At 33.2% G+C, this 22,966-nt stretch overlaps 1 protein-coding gene across 7 annotated transcripts in view; it reads left to right on the top strand.

The window, feature by feature from the left end:
* The window catches only part of LOC129793132 (cyclic nucleotide-gated cation channel alpha-3), a 100,231-nt gene that overhangs the window by 40,386 nt on the left and 36,879 nt on the right, over positions 1 to 22,966 (top strand). For 5 of the 7 annotated variants that reach the window (XM_055832795.1, XM_055832791.1, XM_055832794.1 and 2 more), the window contains exon 4: positions 21,659 to 21,952. The exons of the other annotated variants lie outside the window; for them this stretch is intronic. In XM_055832795.1, the coding sequence (XP_055688770.1) occupies positions 21,659 to 21,952 (294 nt within the window). The remainder of the gene's footprint in view (positions 1 to 21,658; positions 21,953 to 22,966) is intronic. 7 annotated transcript variants of the gene reach the window in all.

Consider the following 22,966-nt stretch of genomic DNA (forward strand, 5'->3'; position numbering starts at 1 on the left):
TTTAAAAAAAGACGTCAATCGTTAGAAAAAATGTCAAAGTTAAAGAGATTCCCAAGATAATAAAGAACGTCAGACGAGAAATGTCAAATGTTAAAAAAAATAATCTTAAATGATTATATTGTCCAACGTTAGACAACAAATGTGAAATATTAGAATATAAATACCAAACGTTAGATAAAAATGTCAAACATTACACATCGTTAGAAAGAAATGTTAAACGTTATAAAAAGAAACTTTAAAGTTAAATAAATAACTGTCAAGTGTTAGAAAAGAAGCATCAATCGTTAGACAGGAAACTTCAAACGTTAAATGTTAACAGGATCTTTAAACGTAAGAATAAACTTTCTTTGTTTTTCCGGTCGTGGTCAGGGGTAGAAAAATTTCGTCCAAAAAGAAAGACGTACTTCCCAAAGCTTTCAACCCCTATCCGGGATTTCCTCAGGTTGAAAGCTTTGGGAAGTACGTCTTTCTTTTTGGACGAAACTTCTCTACCCCTGGCGACGACCGGAAAAACAAAGGATATTGTCTCACGCCAGGTTTAAACACAAAGGTAAGAATAAACGTCAAACTAATTGTCCTAATAAATTGAATTACTTAACGAAAAAACCGTTAAATCCCCCTCTAGAACAGATTTTGTTATATAAGTAGCTCCGTCATGAAGCTTTTATTTTCATTAAGTTAAAATTTTTCTAGTAAAACTAAATATTAAATTACATTAAATGCACGTGAAAATATAACGAGCTTTCTATCTTTCCATTCCATATGCGTGAAAATTTTGAATTTACACAAGCGTGAAAAACCAGATGAGACACAACATGGTTAGCTTTGAAAACTTTTGCTATATAGACTCTTCAAAAAGTTGAAGCTTTGAGTATATGTACACTGCTGGTTGTCGAGGTGGAGTGTTTGTTTCTTAGAAAATAGAATTCAGCTTATTTTTCTTGCGAACACACAGAGCTTGTGTACAAGATGTTTAAGCATGAGCTGCCACCATACTAGTCAATCAATCACTTGACTATGTCGATTATTTTTACCCATTTGGAATACAACCAATAAAGGATGATTCATCCACCAACCCCCGCATTTATTCTACGGGAGAATGTTTAGTAAATGGAGTGAAGTAATTACCTTTTGTTAAGCAATATTGTCACCATTCATGAGCATACCCATGTTTCTTCCAACTTAACATATTCATGTAGCAAGTAACACCTTATTATTCATAAGCTTATCTCACAATCACATGAGAAAATCGATTTTCCGGTGAAAATAATAAAATAAAAATAAAGGGTGTAGCTGCAGCAAATTGCATTTCATCCCTGTTGTGACAACCCTTGTACACCATCCACTTGTCTCCGTGAATACACATTCAGGGTGACAACTATCCTGTTTGCACCTTCGGTTGTGCAAAAGTGTTATGCTGTGTTGCGAAGAAGAATGGGTGGTTTGGGATGAATCAACAATTAAACGACAACTATGTAAATATTTTATTAGGGGTTGAGTGCTGGATAAAAAAAAACAACCAACAACTTTGTTTTCGTTGCATCCGGAAGATCTGCTGGAGGGTTATTCAGATGCAAGTGGAAATAGCACACAAGAACTTTAAACTACAAATTCCCATCATCCACCACACTTCCTGGCACAAAAAAGCTTCTTATTCCAATTAAAGCTTATTTGTAGCTTTCTGCTACACAGACGATGCTGATATTTTACTGTTAAAGAAAGCACATTCGTTGAAAGTCCATGTCAAATTGCATAAATGAGTGATACAAAAATAAATTGCGTTATTACGTATAACATTTATGAAATTATAATAATTTTCAAACTATGTCGTTATCACAATTTGAAGCATGGATAATTTGTTTGGAACAATCATTAATAAAGCTTCACAAATTCAAAATGCTAGAGGCTACTTTTAGTACTTTGGCACGCAATGCATGGCTCAGGCCTATCGATAGGAACTCCATTATTATTGTAGCTCAAAGCAATTCACATTCAATACAAAATTATCTCATCAATTCTCATACCCAAACATTCTCCAAAATTTTGGGGAATTAAACTTTGGATATATGTATGTATGTACACACATTATGTATTGTTAAATATAAGTACAGATTATACATAAAATGTGTCTTAAGGCAAAATTTAGAGGATATATATATAGCATTGCCTGGGTACGGGGTAATACTGTCAGATTCTGGTAAAATTCGTCAAAAGCGGAAGAACAATTCCCCATTCTCGTGGGAAAAATCACCGAAAAATGACGAAAAGTGAATTTGAATGGTTCACAATGATACAAAACTCCGGAAGAATATCTAAATATATACAAAATACAAAACCCACCCACTGTTTATTTGTGCCTAAATTCTTCACAAGCCTGAAACTGAATTTCAAATTATTTCCACATGAACTTGTTGATATTTAATCCATGAGAAGGGGAGAGGGATCGTCAGCTGCGAAAATTAAACAAAATAAAAGAAATATTCTCTCTCTTAAGAGAATTTTTTTCTAAACCGAGAAAAGCTGGGAAAAGCCTGAGGTACTCTCGACTTCCTTCCGGAGGGATGCTTTTCTTACCATTTTCTTATATGTACAATAATAAATTGCGTTAATTAAATATAGCTCTCTCTGTCTCTCAAGCCTCCCCGGCAATTCTCTCTTCACGTACAACCCCTCCCCCGTCCCGCCTATCTCATATCCAAATTAATCCCAAAGATATGGCTCGTACTCGTTTGCGTCGCGGCACCATGGGCGACGCACAGAATTAATTTGAAAGAAATAATTTATATGGTCTACGAGATGACGCGAAATTCCAGTGTGAGTTTGAAAAAGTTATTTCTGACGACTTGTCTATTAATTGCATAATTAATTTCAAACTGTGTGAGAAAATCCAAATGTGTCGTTGTGGAGGAACATTTTTCCGGGGATGGCAGCAGTAAACCACTTTACAGGCCAATTGACGGAAGGGCGACATAATCTATAAAAGTTTTAACTATCGGTGTCAAGGGGGTAATTCTTTCTTTTTTTTTTGAGGGTCCTTTGAATAAAAGACAAATTGCACGACAAATGTGAGGACAACTAATTAAATTTTTCATGGGTGTTGCATAAATGAAAATATGATTCATTAATTTAAATGAAGGCATTATTCACGGGGATTTGGTGTGGAAAAGAACCTCAATTTTCGCCACAATCAAAATACGACAATTACACGGTGAAGCGGCCATAGAAGTCTCATTGTTGGATGTCTCTATCCATTGTGAGAGAGATCTAATGAATAACGCTTAAAATTCACCGAGACAATTTTATTTCAATGCGATTATCCCCAAAAGTTACGAATTAACTTTCTATCTAGGGTGGGTGGATCCTTGTTCGCAAGGAGACAATTTGAACTTTTCTTCCCCATGGAAAATGGAGGTTTAGTTGATGCTGTGTCTGTTGGGCACATAGAGTTCGCGAAGTTGGCTTGAAAATTAGAGGTTAGAATAAATGAATAAGAAATTAAGATGAAAATGGAAAGTGAGTGATAACGGCACAGACAATGGAAATAAGAATTTTCCAACGTGAGGACTTTGCGTTATTTCTTGATTTATCAGTTGAATTAGAGGGTGGATTTAAGCTCTCATGTCAGATTTAGAAAGCTTTTTTATTACAATTAGATGAGTTTTAGTTTGAAATTTCTTGGAGGGTATACTTAAAGGATTTTTTAATTTATAGCCCTTATTTAAAAAAATTTTACCTTCATATTCATAGAAAAGAGACTTAATTTACCCTGGTTTCTTCTATTAGTTGAGTCAATTTTATCCAAAATATCCTGTATTATCAATATTAATTGAAAAACTGCAATAGTCCTCTCTACTTTCCTTGGAAAATCATTTAAAACTTTGAATTAATCAATACGCAGAGTTATATCGACGATGAAAATGTCTATAATTTCCATAATATTAAAATACTTGCCAATCTCAACTTAATTTTCTCCATAGGGTGGTGCTAAAGCGAATTCACGTCTTTGAGAACTTTGAGAAGTTGCAAAATACAAAGGATTCCGTTAAACTTTTGCGTCGTCACCCTGTATTTATATCACACACACAGAGTGGAAACTCAGTCTTCAGTTAATGCTCGCTATACATAAAACTGCCACTTTGTCGAACGTGAGATTCATCGAGAATGCAAAATAAATTGAATATTCTGTGCAAAGAGCGCACTAAAGCTAAATCCGGTGTAATAATTCAAACGTTTCATGTGTAAAAGTGTCTGTGATTTTAATTTGCAATATATGCACAACATTTTGTGATGCTATATCATCCGGGGGCTGGAGATAAACATGAAGACTTACAAGTTTCTCAAGAGGTCCTCGGGAAGATCACTCTTTCTTCCGAGTGGCATTTTCTTCTGCTCAAATAAATAGTTGAGTGCCAAAGAGGAGTTATCTCTGCAATAAATTTCTTCGTCTTCCTTTACCATTTCAAGAAGATTCTCTGTACATCTCTATTGCAAATATTATAGGGACTTTTTGACAGCTTTCACTTAAAGTTTCCCTTGTATTTTGCAGGAGAAATGTAACGAGATGTAGATAAATATGTTAGATAGTCTCTGTATTTTTCCCTGATAGTGACATTGCTTTTTGTATTGAATCATTAATGTTTAATTTTAGGATATTTGAAATATGAAATATTCTTCATTCTTAATTTTCATAAATCTCGACTCCTAAGACGTCTTCAGGAGCATTAAGAATCATATAGGACTCTTCTTAAACATCCTCTTGAATAAAGATAAATATGATATACTTCCATTTCCAAGTTTAAATAAAAAGCTCAAAATAATTAATTTAGCCGCATGGAGGTGAAACTTTTTTTTACCTCACTCGTATTTCTATTGTAGATTTAACATTTAAATACAGACACTTTTCCCTTGATTAATGTGAGTGAAAATTCTGTACATGATTTTTTTTCGCTACTCCCGAAAAAAATGCTTAGGACACGTGTGACTCCACTGAATAATCTACAATTTCCGTGAAATTCTAGGGGTTTCACCCGCCCCAGCAATCGCACAATTTAACTACCTGGGAACTTTATATTCTCACATTCACCCACAGGATGTGGCGGGGATTTTTTTTGGTGCTTTAAACTCTTTTAGAGGTGGATTTTATGAGAATAGAATTGGTGGAGCACTCAAAATAAAATTTTCACGACAGTATTGCTTCTATTGGGCGACAAAAGGTATGAGTTTCCACATATGTATGTACATAGCACGTACTGTATATTTACCTGAATAAAGCTTGAGTAATGCAGAATATAGAAATCCCTATTTTAAATTTTTTTGTCATTTAAATTTTTTTGAGCTTTTGGTTTAAACGGAAAAGTTTCTCTCCTTAAAAAAATACCGATAAACCGTAAACACCTTGTTTTCCTGGAGCTACATGTAATAGAATGAAGAAAATCTCGAATAATTAATCATATCACAGGACATTAGCACAATATTAATTGAAAATTCCTCCAAGATTTTTTCCGGTTTTTCTTCTTCCAATAAATAAATTTTTCTCACTTTATGAGAACATCTAAAGTCTCCTTCTGCTGCAAGAAACTTTCCTTTGAGTTTCCATAAAATAATATTTCCCAGCTATTACAGCATATACGTATAGCAAAGCACTGTGAATGTTAAATTTTGCGTGCCTCTATTAGTATAGCAATTTTTTTGTTACAGTGTTGCGCAAGAAAAAATCCTCTCAAATGATTGAAATCAAATATTCAATCATTTTCCTTCTTCCACTTCTTTTATTCTGGCCCTTTTACTGCTAATGAATTTGGGCGAGAAGTGGAGGAAGCACAAACCTCGGGGAAGATTTTATTTTCTCCACCCTCGTTGTGAGAATGATTTTTTTTCCTTTTGCTTTTCCCCATCTCCTACCATGTTATTTTCCTCGGTGTGTGTGTGCAAAGAAGTATAACACAAGGAGTTTTCTCTGCGGTATCTCCATGAGACACTGCTTCCCACATTATTAAATATTTATGCGCACTCGAGAGAACATTGACACTGAAGACGAAGGGGGACACGCGGGGAGTAACACAGAAAGCAGAGATAATGATGTGGTCAGGCTCGTAACTTTACCCCGACCACCACACCTCAAACCCCGTGATGTTCTTTTTTTTCTTTGCACTGCTGCCCTTTTTCTTTGCAATTCCCCTACGCGGTGGGGATATACCTACCTTCGGCATCAACTCTACTATCATTTCATTATTAATAGCAATTGACGATGGGAATTAATGAAGTGCCGAAGAGTGTAAATGAGGCGAGCAATTTAATTTTTTCCCGTTGACGGTTCGTATGATGGACTAAGGGGTGAATAGATCAATTTGCTTAGCCACTAGCTAGAGGAAGGGTGTCAGTGGCAATTAATCACCGCACCTGGAAAAATGTAGTATCTTCAGGATTCTCAAGCACATCACTCTTCCAACTTTCAAACCAAGTTCCAACCAATAGAACTTTTTTTTTCTCGAAAAAATATGAAGATTTTCAATTCCAGGAAAATCTTTCTCTCTAGCCCTCATGCAGAGGATGCAGCGCTTTAAAGGATCATATTAAATTTTTGAAAGTTTAAATGATGCAGAAAAAAATACATAAATGTGATATTGAGGAGAATTTTCAATTTACCATAAATCATTTCGAAGTTCGAAAATTAGTTAAAAAAAAGTCAGAATTTTAAAGGATACAATTGCAAACGAATTGGTGACGTAAGACCAAGGATAGAAAGTTAAACAAAGATTAGGTAAAGCTTAAATGCCTTATTTCCTAAATAAGATAAAGTAAAGTACTCAGATAAAAGTTTTAGTATGAAAAACTTTGAATAACAATAACCCAATTAGTTACACCTCTTGAAAAAAATTCCCCTCCCTCCGGAAATCTTTCGGATCATGTTAGCTGAAAAATAATTAATTTTAAAATTAATTTATTATTCATTAAAATGAAATTTAATTACAATTAATTTTGTTTAATTAGATGTAATTTGTAACATTTATTAATTGAAATTAAAAATATAACTTGTTTTCATTTCATTTGATTTGCTATACATTATTAAATTTACGTAAATAACACTGTCCTGTGTATGTACTACTATGTAGTCACAAGTAGATATCGAAAATGTTTTACCGAAATGATTCAAATGTCTAGCAGTATTGTAATTACTTATAATGCTTATAAAATTTATTTTTACTCAATATTTTCTTTACTGTGAATATTGCCTTTTCAAGGAACAACTCTAGGCATTAATAAAGTAATTCTATTCTATATCCTCACTGGCGCTGTCTGCTGGGGCCTAATTAAAGAGAAAATGTTCAGAGCTTCATACATCTGACAGCTTTAGTAGCACAAAAGTCCAATTTAGGCAATTTCCCGCTGAAAAAAAAGCTCATGATTTCATTGGCAAATGCACTAAATATGAAGTCAAAAAGTTAATGGGGAATTTTATTAGCAGCTCCAATTTACAGCTTTCAGGGGAATTTCCATTTGCTAGCCAAACACCAACTGACGCGCATATTTGATTCAGAGTAAGTGCCTCACAAAAGCACATTTTCTCGTTTTTCCTTTTTTTGTAGGGAGTTCAAATTGCAAGAGAAAAGAGGGAAATGTTAAGTAATTTATTACGAAAAAAAAAAGAATCAATAATGATTAACTTTTGGTGTATAATGAAGACCCATATAGGAATTATTATAGTTATGTGGCAAATAAAAATTTAGCAAATTGCCCAATTGAGGCAGTTTCCATATAACATATGATGGATTTATGTTGACAATTATATTTTTATGATTTAAGCACACGCCATCCTCCTAAACACAATCATTGTGTGAAAGAAACTTGCAATTTGATGTGAAAAGAGCAATTGAATAAATGTTTTTATATCACGGAGTCTGCTAAACAGTTTAAGGATTATTAGGAAAAAGTCAACAAAAATCTCATATTGATGATGGGGGTGCAATTAAGGGTTATTTATTTATAACCTTTACTTGAGGGGGTTTAAAAGAAAAATTGTAATTCATCCAATTTTGGTCTTAAAAAATCTATTCATAAATTCCAGAAAGAAAATGTTGTGTTTTGTTATGTTTTTAGGGACAAGCTAATTTTCGTTACGGTCTCAGTTGTTCAAGTGTTCTATATGAATTTTTACAAAGACAGTTAAAGAATTCTAAAGCTGTAAATTACTCAATGATGGAAAACATTCACTCATTACCGACGTCTTAATAGTTTCTTTTTATCTTTTAATCTTTTAACATACAAAAGCTTCGAAAAACAATTAAATAAATATTTTATGTTTTCTTTTCTTTAAAAAAAAAAATGGAAAAAGTAGATTTATGAAAATTTAGAAATACTTGGAAATAGCAAAAATCGAAACATCGTTAGATTTCAAGGAAATTTTAATTTTCTCTAACTGACTGCATTTTTAAGAACATTCTTCGATAGAGAAAATTGAAGATTGTTCATTTAATTTAAATATTTAATCACACGAAAATAAATGCTGTCTCTACCATACACAAGGAAAGTTTAGAAAGCTTTGAGCTATCAGAGCTTTATTGTGATAAATCTTTAGGAATTTAATATGATTTTTCATTGAAAAATCCCTTTTAATCCCTTTCTGATTTTAGTTCAACGATGAATTCCATTGACAATTGATCGACTAAAAAAAAAACAATTAAAAAAAAGAAAACTATATACACACACAGTGGCATGGCACTGTGTGGATATTTCAATATTCTTCTTCATCAAAATTTATCTCGTGTGTTTGACTTGTGAATGAAAGATGCAATATAAAAAAAATACAATGAAATGTGATTTTGTATTTTTGCCACATCGAATTCTGTGGCTTGTGTAATATTGCTCATAGCTCATGTTCAGTTGTGTTCAATTTTCAATACCACCAGCGGACATACTGCACACATGTGGTTTTATAGCAAGGAATGTAGTTTTTAAAACCACAATATTTTGGTAACATTCACCCCAGTTGTGTTCAAAAATTAATGGATTAGGGGCTAAGGGAATGTTCAAAAAGTTTCCATAAATTCAATTTTAATTTTTTTTCAATTACAAAGTTATTTGTTCAAGACTCAAACAAAAATTTACCTCCGTTGACGTCAATTCTCTTCGAAAGCACAACTTCCTGTCTTTGTGTACATTCTGTAAGTTTTTTTTTTATGTAAAGAACTCATAGTTTTTCTCTTTTTTTTATTCTGAGTTTTTTTTTATTCAAGTTCAGGAAGTTATTGTGGTAGATTTTTTAATTAGATAACTTTATAAATTGTCCTCTTCACCTGTGTAGAGTTTTTTGTATAAAAATATTTACTTATCGTGTACATATTCAATTCTACTGTAAAATGTACTACAATAGGTACTGCTAATTATAAATTTATTTTAATTATAGGTACATACATTGCAGATAACAAATAAAATAAATTGTTTTAAATTAAATTATATAGGAAAAACCGGAGTTAATAAGGTCAATGAAGGGTTTTCGAAAAGCACAAAATATCATATTTCCCAATGTGATAGAGCAAAAGGTTACAGGTTGTTCTGATTGAAAATCTCCCGTCCTACAACTTTTTCTCAGGCTATTTTACTCTATATCTCGTTGTGAAATATGATATTTTGACACCATTCTCTGACTTTATTAGCCCCAGTCTCCCCTACTGTGAAATTGATTATTTTGAAATACATATTCAGTCCGTATTGGAATGCAAGTCTGATGGAAAATATTGGTTAGACAAGTTATTTATAAATTTTTAGGAAGTCAAAAATGTTTTCTCGGTTTTTCCTCGCACATCACCCTTTATCCTTCATAAACTTACGTCGGTTCCTAAATCAATATCTCTAATATTAATAGAAGGAATGTGTACAGCTTATTCTTATTTACTGTATAAAGAATGCAATTTTGTAGGGACGAAAGTGAGAGGCAGAAAATAGGATATTTTTTGGGATTTCTCAGAAAATTTAAGCGAAGGTTTTCCCAGAATATCTGCCAATATATATTTTTTAAAAAAGCTTTCAAAATTTTTATTTTTCAATTAACCAAATTCAATTTAGGAAAAAGATGAAGAACTATAAGCGGTCATGCATCATTATTTGTTTATTCTTTCACAAATAAATAAATAAATATTTGTTTGTGCAAAATTTCAAAATGCTCCATGTCCTTAAAGTCTTTACGTATGCATATCACTTCCTTTCTGCAAGATTGCAGTATTTTCCCAAGAGCGAGTGTTTCTTTTTTTTTTTTAGTGAGTTTGAGGCACTATGGAGGTTTCGTAGCAAGTGCCAAAGCTAATATTTTGATAGTGTGCTGTGTGAAGAACAATATCGATCAGAGAGCAAACACAATTTCCCAGCTTTTCCCAGCACCATGTGGGTGAAGAGGGTGAACAACAAGGAAGCTTTTGCCACAGAGAATTTTCTCTTGTGAGTCTGAAGAAAAAAAATTACTGCACCATCTCAAACACTTGTCTGCATTAATATCATCCCCCAAACTAGATGGAGGCATGGGGGATGTTAGTATTTGTTGATACACCCCGCACCCATTGCACCACACTGAGAAAAATATGAATTTTGTGTGCTACACCACCTTTTACGTGAGATTCTCCACTCTTTCTGCAAAAATGCTCTTTCTCAGAAATTATTTATTGGATAAAATATTTTTCTTTCTCTCAACTCAAGCTCTCACAAGTACTAACAGAGATACACATGTGGAAATGATTCGTTTTTCTTTGTCGTGTTTTTCTGCACATTGAATTTATTTACTTATTTATTTTTTAAACGTGAGCTTTGGCACAGGATAAAGATTTCTTATTTTGTAACAACTTTTTAACTAGATTTTATTGTGTAAAAAGAGCTATTGAGCTTTTTTCTATTATTAGATTCTATGCCAAAATATATTTAGCATTTAGCCTTCTACGCTATCTATATGATACGTAGGGACACAAATAGTTGTGAAAAAAAAAGAATTTATTATAGCTACACCTTCATTAATTTATTCCCTCTTCTCAGCACATCTCGTGGGCAATTGCAGATATCCCAGGAGATTCAAATTATATGCGGAATGGCATGACTAAAAATATCAATCAGATTGTGAAAGAGAGATATAGAAATTACCATCCACGCACGGAAGCCACCACCCTCAAACATGTGGGTGTGCTTCATTTTTATTCTCAAAAGAGGTTAAAAATAGACATACAATAGGGCTTTGTATGTGCTCCTTCAAACCCACAGCAAATCCCTTGAGAAATATTTTTCTAATTAACTATAAATTATTGTGTATTAAAAGGATTAAAAAGAAGCATTCTTTTTCCATCAGGATAAATATACTTCTTTAAAAGCAAAAAATACACTACCTTACAAAAGTTTCTGTGTGAATGAAAATTGAGAATTTTTGAATGGTAAAATGGATCAGTCATAATGGCATAACCAGAAATCAAGAAGCTTATTTTTTAACACAATAAATAATTCTCAGTTTTCGCTCTTCCGGAAATTTTGTAAGGGTTGTGTATGTATAATAATCACTGTATATAACACAGAATAAATAGTAGGTACATAGAGCACAATTAACCCAGTACCTATACATAAACTTTTTGAAATCTAAATTCTTCAGTAGCTTTCTATATATTTCTTTTTCTCTTTTGCCACGTTGAAAAAGTTTTAGTCCAAAATACATTATCTTGCTATAAAATTCAGAATGTTTTCACTCTAAATATTGAAATGCTTGTACGTTTTTTTTTATTTTATTTCGCGCAAAAAGTTTTTGGGGAAAATTTTCATTGAATTCCCCTGTAAAATATGAATTGGGAAAGTTTTCTCTATAACACCCCGTTTTATTAGTGCTCATGCTGTCAAGGTATATATACAAGTTTTTGGCAAAAGTTCATTGGGGGGAAATGGGACAAAAAGGTGAATTTTATGCTTTACAAAATGAGTCGATTATTGCAAAATTCATTTTACAAAATTCATATACATCCAGAATATGTAATCGACTAATAATTTTGCGGGAAATTTAAATTTTAATCACTGTATTTGTGGGATATTTGATAGAGGGATTGGATGTGCGTAAAATTAGCATGTTTGATATTCCATTTGGTTTTGCATGACATTCTAAATGGGGGGGATGTTGGGCGCACCGGGGTTGTGATTCAAATGTTGCGGCTTGGGTAGTTTTGTGTATAAATTTAGTTTAAGTTCATTGATACTTTTTAAAATTGCTTTTTGGGAAAGATTTAAGAAAAACTCCCTCTATTGAAGAAATTGTTCTTTCACATCGATTTGCCTTCTTCATCAATCATACACAATATTTTCCCAATGCTACAGTCACCGTACATAAATAGCCCATTGATGCGGAGAATGTGCGTGGTGCTGAAACTGATAGGGTTACTGGCCCTCTTACCCTAAATAGAGACCGTTGGGGGTTGCAAAAATTCTGGAAAAAAGTCACAAAAATATCATAAAATTATCTACAAATATCCTCAAAATTACAAAAAGGTTAAAGAAAGTTGTTTTAAACTTTTAGTTCAACTTCCTATAAATCTCAGCTTTGACCTATATTCAGTTTGTCTAAAATTAGATACAAAGTATATTTGTTTTGATCCTTGCACATACAATGTACATAAATAACTATGAATTTAAGGGCTATTCCCCTACTCAAATAAATCAACACATTTGTGGGTTTAAAACTAAACAAATATCTACAAAATTCCTTTGTGGTATAATTCCAAAAGCAAAATCTCAGCTCTTAAAAACAAACAGTGGTTACAGCACTATAGCACGCTGAATTTGCAAATCATCCCTTCTGAAGAATGAATCATGTCCAGTATGCTAAAATGAATTATTCACTTCTCACACCCTCCACCCACCCTTCCCTTTACAAATCAGCAACATGGAAAAATCCATAATGGATTTTAATTGCATAATATATTGAGTAAAAAAAATCTATACATAAAAGGGAAAATTCAACTAAAAAAATCACAGCTAAAAAGTGAAAGATTAATATTTCCTTTAATAATACGTCAATCAATTTTTTTCCATCCCTATTCCCTCGCTTTTTTGTACAAATATTTCGCAATTTGGCATGAGAATGAGTTGAGGTGTTATATATAATTTATGAATAAAGCACCCTCGCCGTGGACGACCCACAGTCTTTAGAAGCAACATTAGTCAAGATGAAAAATGAGCTTTTCAATCGCTGCAAATGCAGAGATTTCTTTTTATTCAACATCCAACCAAAACTCACTTTATTTCCATGCACTCTAACTCCTCCCTCGGTGTATTTTGTGTGTGTCTGTGTGAAAGATGATGGGGGTAAGAAAAAAAATGAGAGAAAAAAATCAACACTTTTCATTGAAAAACCCAACCACGGTGGAGCTTCAAGTCCTTTTCTATGGATGACGAAGAGAGTACTTCCCATCCAATCCATCGTATATGTATGCATTTCGGTGAATTCAGCAACAAAATGCACTCCATGTTATACCCTCGTCATTCCATTCACTATACGATCAGATGGGGAAGCCTTTTTCACTGTATTTGTCGTTTTATTAATCTGGCTCACTTGTAAACTACCCACCCACCTCCCCCCACAAACCACCCACGTATCTGTCAAGTAAACTCCAGTAGATCGTTTATCTTTTCTATTGAGTGAAGCGACAAGATTTTTTTTCTAACCACCCCCTTTCGTCCTCTGTTTTCCATGGACCATCTGCCATTTATACTCCAACCAGAACTTGATGTACTTTTCTTGAAAATAATGTACAGAAGTACTTTCCAAGGAGATTTTCACACAACACAAACCACTTCGTCTTTGGAATTGTTAGCAAAATCACTGGGAAATGTAAGAGGTGCAAGGAGAAAGGATCTAAACAGAGCTAAAGCAGTATGGTGCTTTGTCGTAGTATTACTTCCTTATTTTTCTAATTTTCATTTTTTTTGAATTTTCAATATTCCTTGCAGTTATAAAACATTCAAAATTTCTCATAAAAATTAATATTTAAATGATTCTTAACTCTTATGCTGAAGACCTGCGCAACAACTTCACATATTTCCTTTAATTCATTGAATAAGATCTCGTAGCATTAATAATTATCTTTTGGGTGGGTGTAGAAAATTCAATATGAATGAAATAAAGTTTTGCCATCAAGCTTTGAGTGAATTTATGTACTGCAAATTCCTTTTCAATCCTCCCGGCAATGTCTATCATATATGCAATTTCTCAATGAAAGACCTCAAAGGGAATTTAAGATTAATACGTTTTGGTTTAGTTATACCCCGAAAGCGAAAGATGATATACATATATTTTACATAATAGTTGGGTACAAGGAGGTAGCCATGACTGGCATAAAACTTATTAAGTCATGACTTTAATCTTCAACTGTAGGTATATAAAGGTTAAAAAACAGAGAATACTATTAACTTGAATAACAAAAAAAAAAACTTTATTGTGCTATAAATTCGGGAAAATTATTTTTCTGTTACAAATTACATTTTTTTTTCGATACCTACATATGTATGTATATAAAATGGTGCTACCTATGCATTTATTTAAAATACTTTTCATCAATACAGATTGATTTTAATTAATTAAAAGCATCCACGTTGAATTTCCTGGTATAAAACTAATAAGGGTGGTGCTCTGTATAGGTGAGAAAATCCCCCACACTTTGATGTTTGAGCAAATACACCATTAGTTATATTCCCAATAAAACACATGATATGGAAATTTCCATTTCAATTTTGGATAGACGTGCATTTAACAGGTATACAAATCTGTGAGATAATAGGGGTTGATAGCGCAGAAAATATTTGCAGCATCCGTTTTCAAAATGGTTTTGATATTTTAAAAACATGTCACAAAAAGTAAATAACGTAAATTTTCCTCATATTATAATTCTATAGTGGTTGGATAAATATAAAATCCAAAGCTTTATACTGGAATATTGAGAGAAAAAATGTTTTTAATTATTCGTAATTCTCTATTGAAGTATTCTTTCAAATATTGTTTTTCAGTAATGCGAAGAGCAAATTGATTAAAAAAATCAAATTAAAATGGAATAAATTGCAAAAAAAATGTTTGTTTTTATCTTATTATATCGATTTCGTGGTTTGAGGGCGTTTTTATGACAAAATTTTTCGGCTATTAAAAAAAAAAACATTTGAAAAGCTCTTCTTTCAAGCACTAACACGTATTTAAATAGGTTTTGGAAAATGAAAATTGATCCTCAAATATGATATTCAAAAGCATAAAAGTCACTTAACTCTGCAACGATTATTATAAAACATTCAATCTCTATTTTTTTCCCTTTTAACAATGAATTTATGTAATAGAAATAAGCATAGCATAGGTAATATAATAAGGCGGGAAATTAAGGAAAATCATTTTGCAGATATTTGAGAAGTATGAGTAATGTGAATGAGTCAAAATGGCAAGTGATTGTAAAATGACATTTTGCAATTAACCATCATTTCCTCCAACCACTCAAGAACAATATCGTATATCAATGAATAGAATTCTCGGATGGGTACTCCTTTGCACCATTGCACCTCAAACCATTTGTCGCATTGTCCCCATTATCTCGTGGCAAATGTAACGACAAATGTGACATTTTGTTATCTTTTCAAATGAAATTAATTTCCCTCACATACCCCATTGTTCGTCCAACTCAGGGCAGAAAATCCATCAGACTGTCTTAATTGGTACCCGTCCTGGTGCAATTAGTGTAAACAATATATGCACCACACATTATGCCTCCAATGTATGCACTCAACTTGAGTAACTGCAAACGATGGAAGATAATTTATTTGGTGAAATTAATCAACAAAACGTACAAATTTGGAATTGATTTTCCCCAATTAAATTAAGATATGCTTACCTTTCACCTACAGTTGTTTGAGATCAAATTAGAATAAATTATTCTTTTTGCTTCTTTGATCCTTTAACTTCTTTGGGAATGTCCTTTTATCGATTTTTAGAAGTTAGATTTCTAAAAAGAAAATCTTAAAATTTAAAAAGACTACATGCGGAAAATGTTTAAGGGTTAACTAAATTGGAAATGACTCAATTTCTTCAGAAAATTCCTAATTTTTAAGAAAAATATCATGAAGAAAGTATTTTCCAAAACACTTTTGAATTACTTTTGAGTAGAGAACTGTATTCTAGCAAACTATTCAAATAAATCAATACATTTATATTCATTTCGGCTATTATTTTGTCTATGCTAAAGAAATGAGCCTATACAAACAGAAGAAAGGATAAAAGTTTGAAGATTTATATATTTGTCATTGCAAACTGATCATCCTTCGAATTTATGTATTGTTTTGACAGATTGTCTTACAAGACAGATAGCTTAAACCATTTGAATATCTTATTAGGATTGTTTATTCAGATTTTAAGGGTAAAGAAGTACAGAGAATAAAAAACAAAAGAAGTACAGTAGTGTTCCGCTTTACGTTCTCTTTTACTTTGAGTTCGTATTAGAAATTGCCCGAGACACTGGAAACGGAAATTTAGACTATTCTTATCGGTTTTACTGTATATATTTTTCGGGTTATTGGTTTAATGTGAATAATTACAGATTTTTCTACTTCAAAATTCCACTGCATGGCCATAGAAGTAACATACACATCGCTCCATAAAATCCTTCTGACTACTTAAAGTAATTTTTTTTTCACACACTCATTCCTTATCATTAATGTAATGCATTACATTCTACGCATTAATGTGGAAAATAACCACCTGTGATGAGAATTTTTTCTCATTATCTCAGTGATTTTGCCCTAAAATTCACGTGAATATTAGGTATCCCATATGGGGAGAAAAGGAGCCATATACATAAGTACCCAACAACACAAAACATATGAATTGCACACTGGAGGATCAATAAATGTGGACCAGAAATGTGAATGTTGTACCACATAAATCCTCTATTTACTCACGCTCCCACACATTTCAATCAATCTCCTTTGGGTGTGTTGTGTATATAAAGTATTTACCCACAGACATATTATCATGAAGTGTGTATTAAATCTTTCGATTAATTTGGGGGAATGTTAAGATTAGAAAAGGGTATTTATCGTTGAGGCCCCAACAATTGCGATCGACACTCATCAATTTCATTACAAGTATCTATGCTTGGGTCGTCTCTTCGTATTTTCTCTTGTGCGAAACATTTTTCCGCCGTCACTCCGCCCCTCTCTTCAAGCATAGACCGCGGTGTGGGCGCACAAATTCAATTGAACTTAATACAATATAAATGACAGATTTATAGCCCATGGCAAGTCTTTCTGCCTGGCTGCCATAGAAGCAATTATATATGATGGCTCTCATTGAACGTGCGCTACATATGGCTGCGAGTGATGATAACACATGGATGCGGAGGAACATTCACGATGGGGTGGCTACATACAGCCCCTCCGGAGAACCCCCATACCCCAAGATGACAATCGAATTCGCCAAATTTCCTGCTCCCATAGCAATATTGGCCTGAAGAGGAGTCACACGATAAGCCTCGCAACTCCCAGGGGGGCGTCTTATTGTACTCAATGCCTCCACCAGCTACGTGATAGCTGCCAACCATAATGTGACGGAACAGATCAATCACCATATTTGTGGTGACTGGCTACATGTTATAACATTGAGCCCATACTGCCAGTAGAATTGGCAGATTTAACCACTAGACTCATGCTGTATTGGTCCGAACCACTCTTGTCTCCTGCATGATGCCCGCCTCCGTAATCTACATGAGGAAGGGTGATAATTCCATTATTAGGCACACCAAATTTTCCAAACAATGTGAAGAACAAAGAGGAAAATTCAAGGGGGTGAATGTAAGCTTTCGGAAAGGAGATTACAAAATGCATTAGATAAAATGCAAGTTATGAAACATGGTTGAAATACAAGATAATATGAGCTTGCTCTGCATATATAGCAAACCTTGTATGTGTATATATATACATAGGTATGTATGACTGATGGTCCAACAATTATATGTAAAACTCAGGAATAAATTGTGAAGAATGTTAAAAATTCAAAAATAATTTATATCGCTGATGATGTAAAAATTTTTGAGAATGAAAGAATTTTTAAAATTCTTTACAACAGCAAGATATCGTATAGAGATTTCCACAAGAGTTACGATATTTGCTGTTACAACCAGCGACATATAAATGTGTTCAAAACTCCAATCAGTCACAAAGCCAAATTTTCTTTATCGCATTCTTCCTCTAAATTTGTAAGGTTCTAAGAAAATTTACAAAATACACAAGTTGTGTAATAAATTAGAAAGAAAATTTTATCAGTAAGGAAAATGGCTTGGATTACATTTTAGGGATGATATGAGCGTGTTCGTAAACTTTGTTGCGTGAAGCTCCAAAGACGAGACATTGCAAAACTTAAAGCTCTTTGCCTTAAAACTCTAATTGTATTGTGAAAATTCTAGGAAATTCATCTCTCTGTGAAGAATAGGACTTTCCTTAGCAAGGAGAAAATTTCAAGATGAAAATTATTTTAAAGATTTTCACACTCCTCTTTCCTTCTCAAAAAAATTTCAATTTTCTTTAGGAAAAGAACCATAACAAATTAAGGAAAGTACTCCCAAACACTTTGTTCGGGATTCGGCGTACAATAAAATATGGATTTGTTGAATTTTCCGCACCCTTCAACATTTGCATGTCATTTCGTTGGTGGTGTACATGAGAAAAATTTTGCTGATTAAATTTATTTAATTGTCATGTCATCATCTCCTGTCATCAATTTTAATGAAAAATGAGTGGCAACGTATCTGTGTGTGATATGAATTTGTCCCACATTCACACCACATGGGACAACCGGGGTGATAGCTCTTCGTTATCTCTACGGTCCCTCTATATACATTAGTGCCGGTGGTGGATCCCAGGGCGACACCCCATCCCCCAGTAAAAAATATGGTTTCAATGGGAGATGCATCCATTGTGGCGTGTAGAATAATGTGAATGTGGATTACAAAAAAAAGAGCACATAGAGTTCTGAATTTTGGTGGGGTATATGAATTCAATTAGCTCTGTTTGGTGCAAGGGAGGTTAATGAAATTAAAAGATTATCATCTGGGTGGTTTACACAGAAAGACATTCACCCCATTTTTCCCCCCAAACCAAATATCACTCAAAAATTATATTTCTGTTGACGTGCAATTCTTCAAAAACAACCCACTCGTAAGCAACTCAGTGTCCGTTTTAAATTAAATTTTCGTCTCGGTGACAACTTTAATTGATACACTGAAGGGATTAGATGAAATTTGTGGCTATGTTTTATGAAATTTCATTCCGATAGAGAGTGTCTTGAAATGGAAATTGAGGTTAGATTGACGTTCCTTCATCTTGTAGCTCTCGCTGAATTTTGAGAGCTTTAATTCACCCACCAGAATTCTATCATTTATCAGATTACTTTTGACGAAGATTTTCTGGATATAATTAAAAAAAAATTGTGTTTGATTTTCAATAAAAGGAGTCTATTCACTCTTATATGCATTTTGTTACAACTCATTTTTTGTTGACAGTTAATATGGCTTATAAAGGTGGAGACGCCTGGTAATCTTCTTATGTCTCTGTTTTCCTAAAAAAAAACGTTTTAAAGACTGCAGTGCAGGTGCCTGGTTGTTCATGATTCTCATCAATTTTTTTTCTTAATTGTTGGTAACATAATAGAGTTATTTGATAAGTACCAGGCGCCTCCACTTTGCTTCCATATAAATCAAAGTCCATGAAAGAGGATCTTATGGATTAGGAAGGAACATTATATGCTAAAGAAGTTTAAAACAACTTTCAACTTTTCTTGAATTTATTTAAAAATGTTTTTTGAACATTTAGAATGAACAATGAATAGACTTCTTTTAAAAACAATCTCAAAACTGATGAAATTTTCTTTTATTAAAAAAATGTTTAAATAAATAGAATATATTAAATCAGTAAATAGATAATACATAATTGGATGATTTATAAACAACCATTATTGATAAATTGAGAGACGATGATGTAATGCTTTATGCTTCTGCCTAATTAACATAAATCTAATTTCATGCATTCATGTACATAATTTTGATTTATATTCATTGGTGACAATTCTGCAAAATGAGTGATTATTAATTAAAAATTCAAATTTATTTTACAACTCAATATTGATGTTGAATTTTATGCTATTTATGTTTACTCCCATTTTAATAATCACATAACTATTTCGCGATTTGTAGCTCAGCAAATTATATGTAATTTCGTTAATTTTGAACTACATTGTAAAAATGTGAATTTAAAGAAAAATAATCAATATTATTCGAGATTTAAATGCTGAATTGAAATTCCTCCGCATGGAAAGACGACACTTTAAGGTCAGATCTAAATTGAGGGGGAGATTTTCGTAAAATGTATCGAATACACGACACACAAATTGAATACGCTGGAGGGAAAAAATGTGTCATGAAATTGGAAAATCCCTCTTAATCCCTTCGATATTGATTCATTTTGGTTCTTTTCACACCACACAACACGGAAAATGTTGCCCAAAGGGGAAATATGTATTTTTTTCACGCCAAAACACAATTTTCCGCTGCGGCAAAAACACAATTTTTTTTCTCACACCTTTAATTAACTTTCCACGATAGCATTTTAATTGTTTATCAAAGTGATAGTGATGCAAAAAACTACGCAGATTCCTTGTATGAAAGTACAATGTTAATTTTCCATTTTTTTCCTGTTTTGTAAAGGAAAATTTTCACGTTGAGTTTTTAGTTATTATTATTTTTCTTTGAGAGTACCAAATAAAAATTGTTGTGGAAAGCGTTTTGCAGTGATATCACTGACAAATTTTTAGTATAAAATTATATAGTGAATTTTTTCACAGAAAAAAAGAGCGAAAAACATTAAAAAGTAAGGCTTATTATCAAATTTCCCTAATAGAGGAAAACTAGCCATTGTCTGGCGCATTCTCCGAAACTAGTTAATGAGAATTGATGTTATTTGGCACAATGCAGAGAAATTCGCTCTAGGGGGTACACCATTTATTTATTTGACATACCTAACGAGAATTTCAATGGAGTTTAGTATCGTTTGAGCTTTTGGGATCAAAAATCGATTTCGTAGCGTGACATTTGTATTTCCACTATACGTGTACGTACGTGCTTCTAATTTAGCCATTGAGCTAATAGCTTTATGATTTATCCTAAAACCCCTAAAACAAAGATTCTAACATTGAGAATATTGAGAGAAAATATTCTTTTAGCCATTTAGAATGTCTTTTGAGAATTTTTTTTGTTGAAAAAGAGAAGAAAATTAAATATTTAAATGTCTAATTAAATAGAAAATTAATGACTTTTCTTAACAAGTGAATAAATTGATAAATAAATTAATCTTATTATTAAATATTATCATCCTACCACTGATCGTCAATGCCTTCCATGCTATATATAGAATTTTCCACCAAAGACTAATTGTTTGTCTTGAGCTCAGCATTCTCAGTCATCACGTGCATCGCGTCATTTTATTTGTCTACAATTCAATCAACATGATTCATATCAACGTCGTATTTGTTTGCTTGAAGTCTAATTGAAAGTTTTTTCGTAATGTGTTTGTGCATATTGGCTATGGGTGTCTAAAAAAAAACTATCGTCTTGTTGTGTATTGTATGTAGGTGCTGATGATGTGAATCATCCACCACCCCAAAGTCTATCACAAGCCACTGGGGCAACGGCGTGGGGGCGCCTAGTGGTTGGGGGCAATGACGACAATGACATCTGCGGCCAAATGGGCCGACAGCGACTTTCCCTCAATGGTGCCCTGACAACACCGCAATCTAGACCGCTTGAACTCGATGTCCTCGCGACGGCGGACCTGGCGAATCCCACAACAAACCCCTCGCCATTCCTGATGCCCAGTGGCCACTACATGGCCGGGCGTAACTCACTGAGTCGCCAGAGTCTCGTGGGTAAGCCATTAGATTTGAAAATTTTCAAGAAAAGTGTCGACTCATCCATCCATTAGTTGCATCCTCATGTATTTAGCTGTTTCACTATCCCATCTTCTGACCAAACCCCCCCCCATGCCATCCAACCGCAAAGATTTATCGTTTCCGATTGCATACACCAACTACCCCCAAACTCTCTCTGTCTGTACATAGCGCTACATCTCTTCACAATCTCATTCGTGACCATGTTTTGCAGTGATGAGATATCGCAACGAGTTTGTTTTTTTGTTTTATTTCACCACAATCACCCGTTTTTCCCCTATGTATAGAAAATCTATCGTAGTTCTGTGTGGTAGTGATGTAATAGAGGAGCATGTACATAGTTCTCATCTTGTCTGGAGCTTTTTTGTCCCTATAAACATACATATACAGGTCAAAAGATATTGATAGTCAATCAAGAAATTATTCTTACCTAATTGTTCCGAAAGTAAAATTACAGAGCTTTCAAAGGTCAAGTCATGACCTTAATTATTAGTACAAAAAGAAAATCTCTATAAAATGAATTCTGAATCTTATTTTAAATTTAAAGCAAAGTTGAATCCAGAAATTTGAACTAAATGCAAGATATATAATGCAAATTGTATGTATTATATGTAGAGTACATTTGGCATAAGAATTTTCCTTATGTAAATTCCCAAACACTAGCGCCAGTAATAAAAAGCGAGATGTAGATGTAACAATTGAGCATCACCCATGAGATTATACTACATGCTCCTTCAATGATAAAACTTTTCCTTCTTCGCTATTATTGCTTTCGTGCTGTGCTTGATAGAGGAGAATGGCAATTGAGAGCACTTCTAAGCGCCAATATGAACTTCATCTCAGCAATTTTGACGCGACATACCATCAAGATAGAGGAAAGTTTTTTTTTTTGAAGAATACCGGTCAAGTAGAATAATTTACACCACATCCACCCACCCCAGCGAGGCATCCGTCGCCAAAGTATAATATTGACAGCTAATTCCACAAGAGAGC

Source organism: Lutzomyia longipalpis, chromosome 3 (assembly GCF_024334085.1).
Source record: "Lutzomyia longipalpis isolate SR_M1_2022 chromosome 3, ASM2433408v1".
Lineage (NCBI taxonomy): Eukaryota > Metazoa > Arthropoda > Insecta > Diptera > Psychodidae > Lutzomyia > Lutzomyia longipalpis.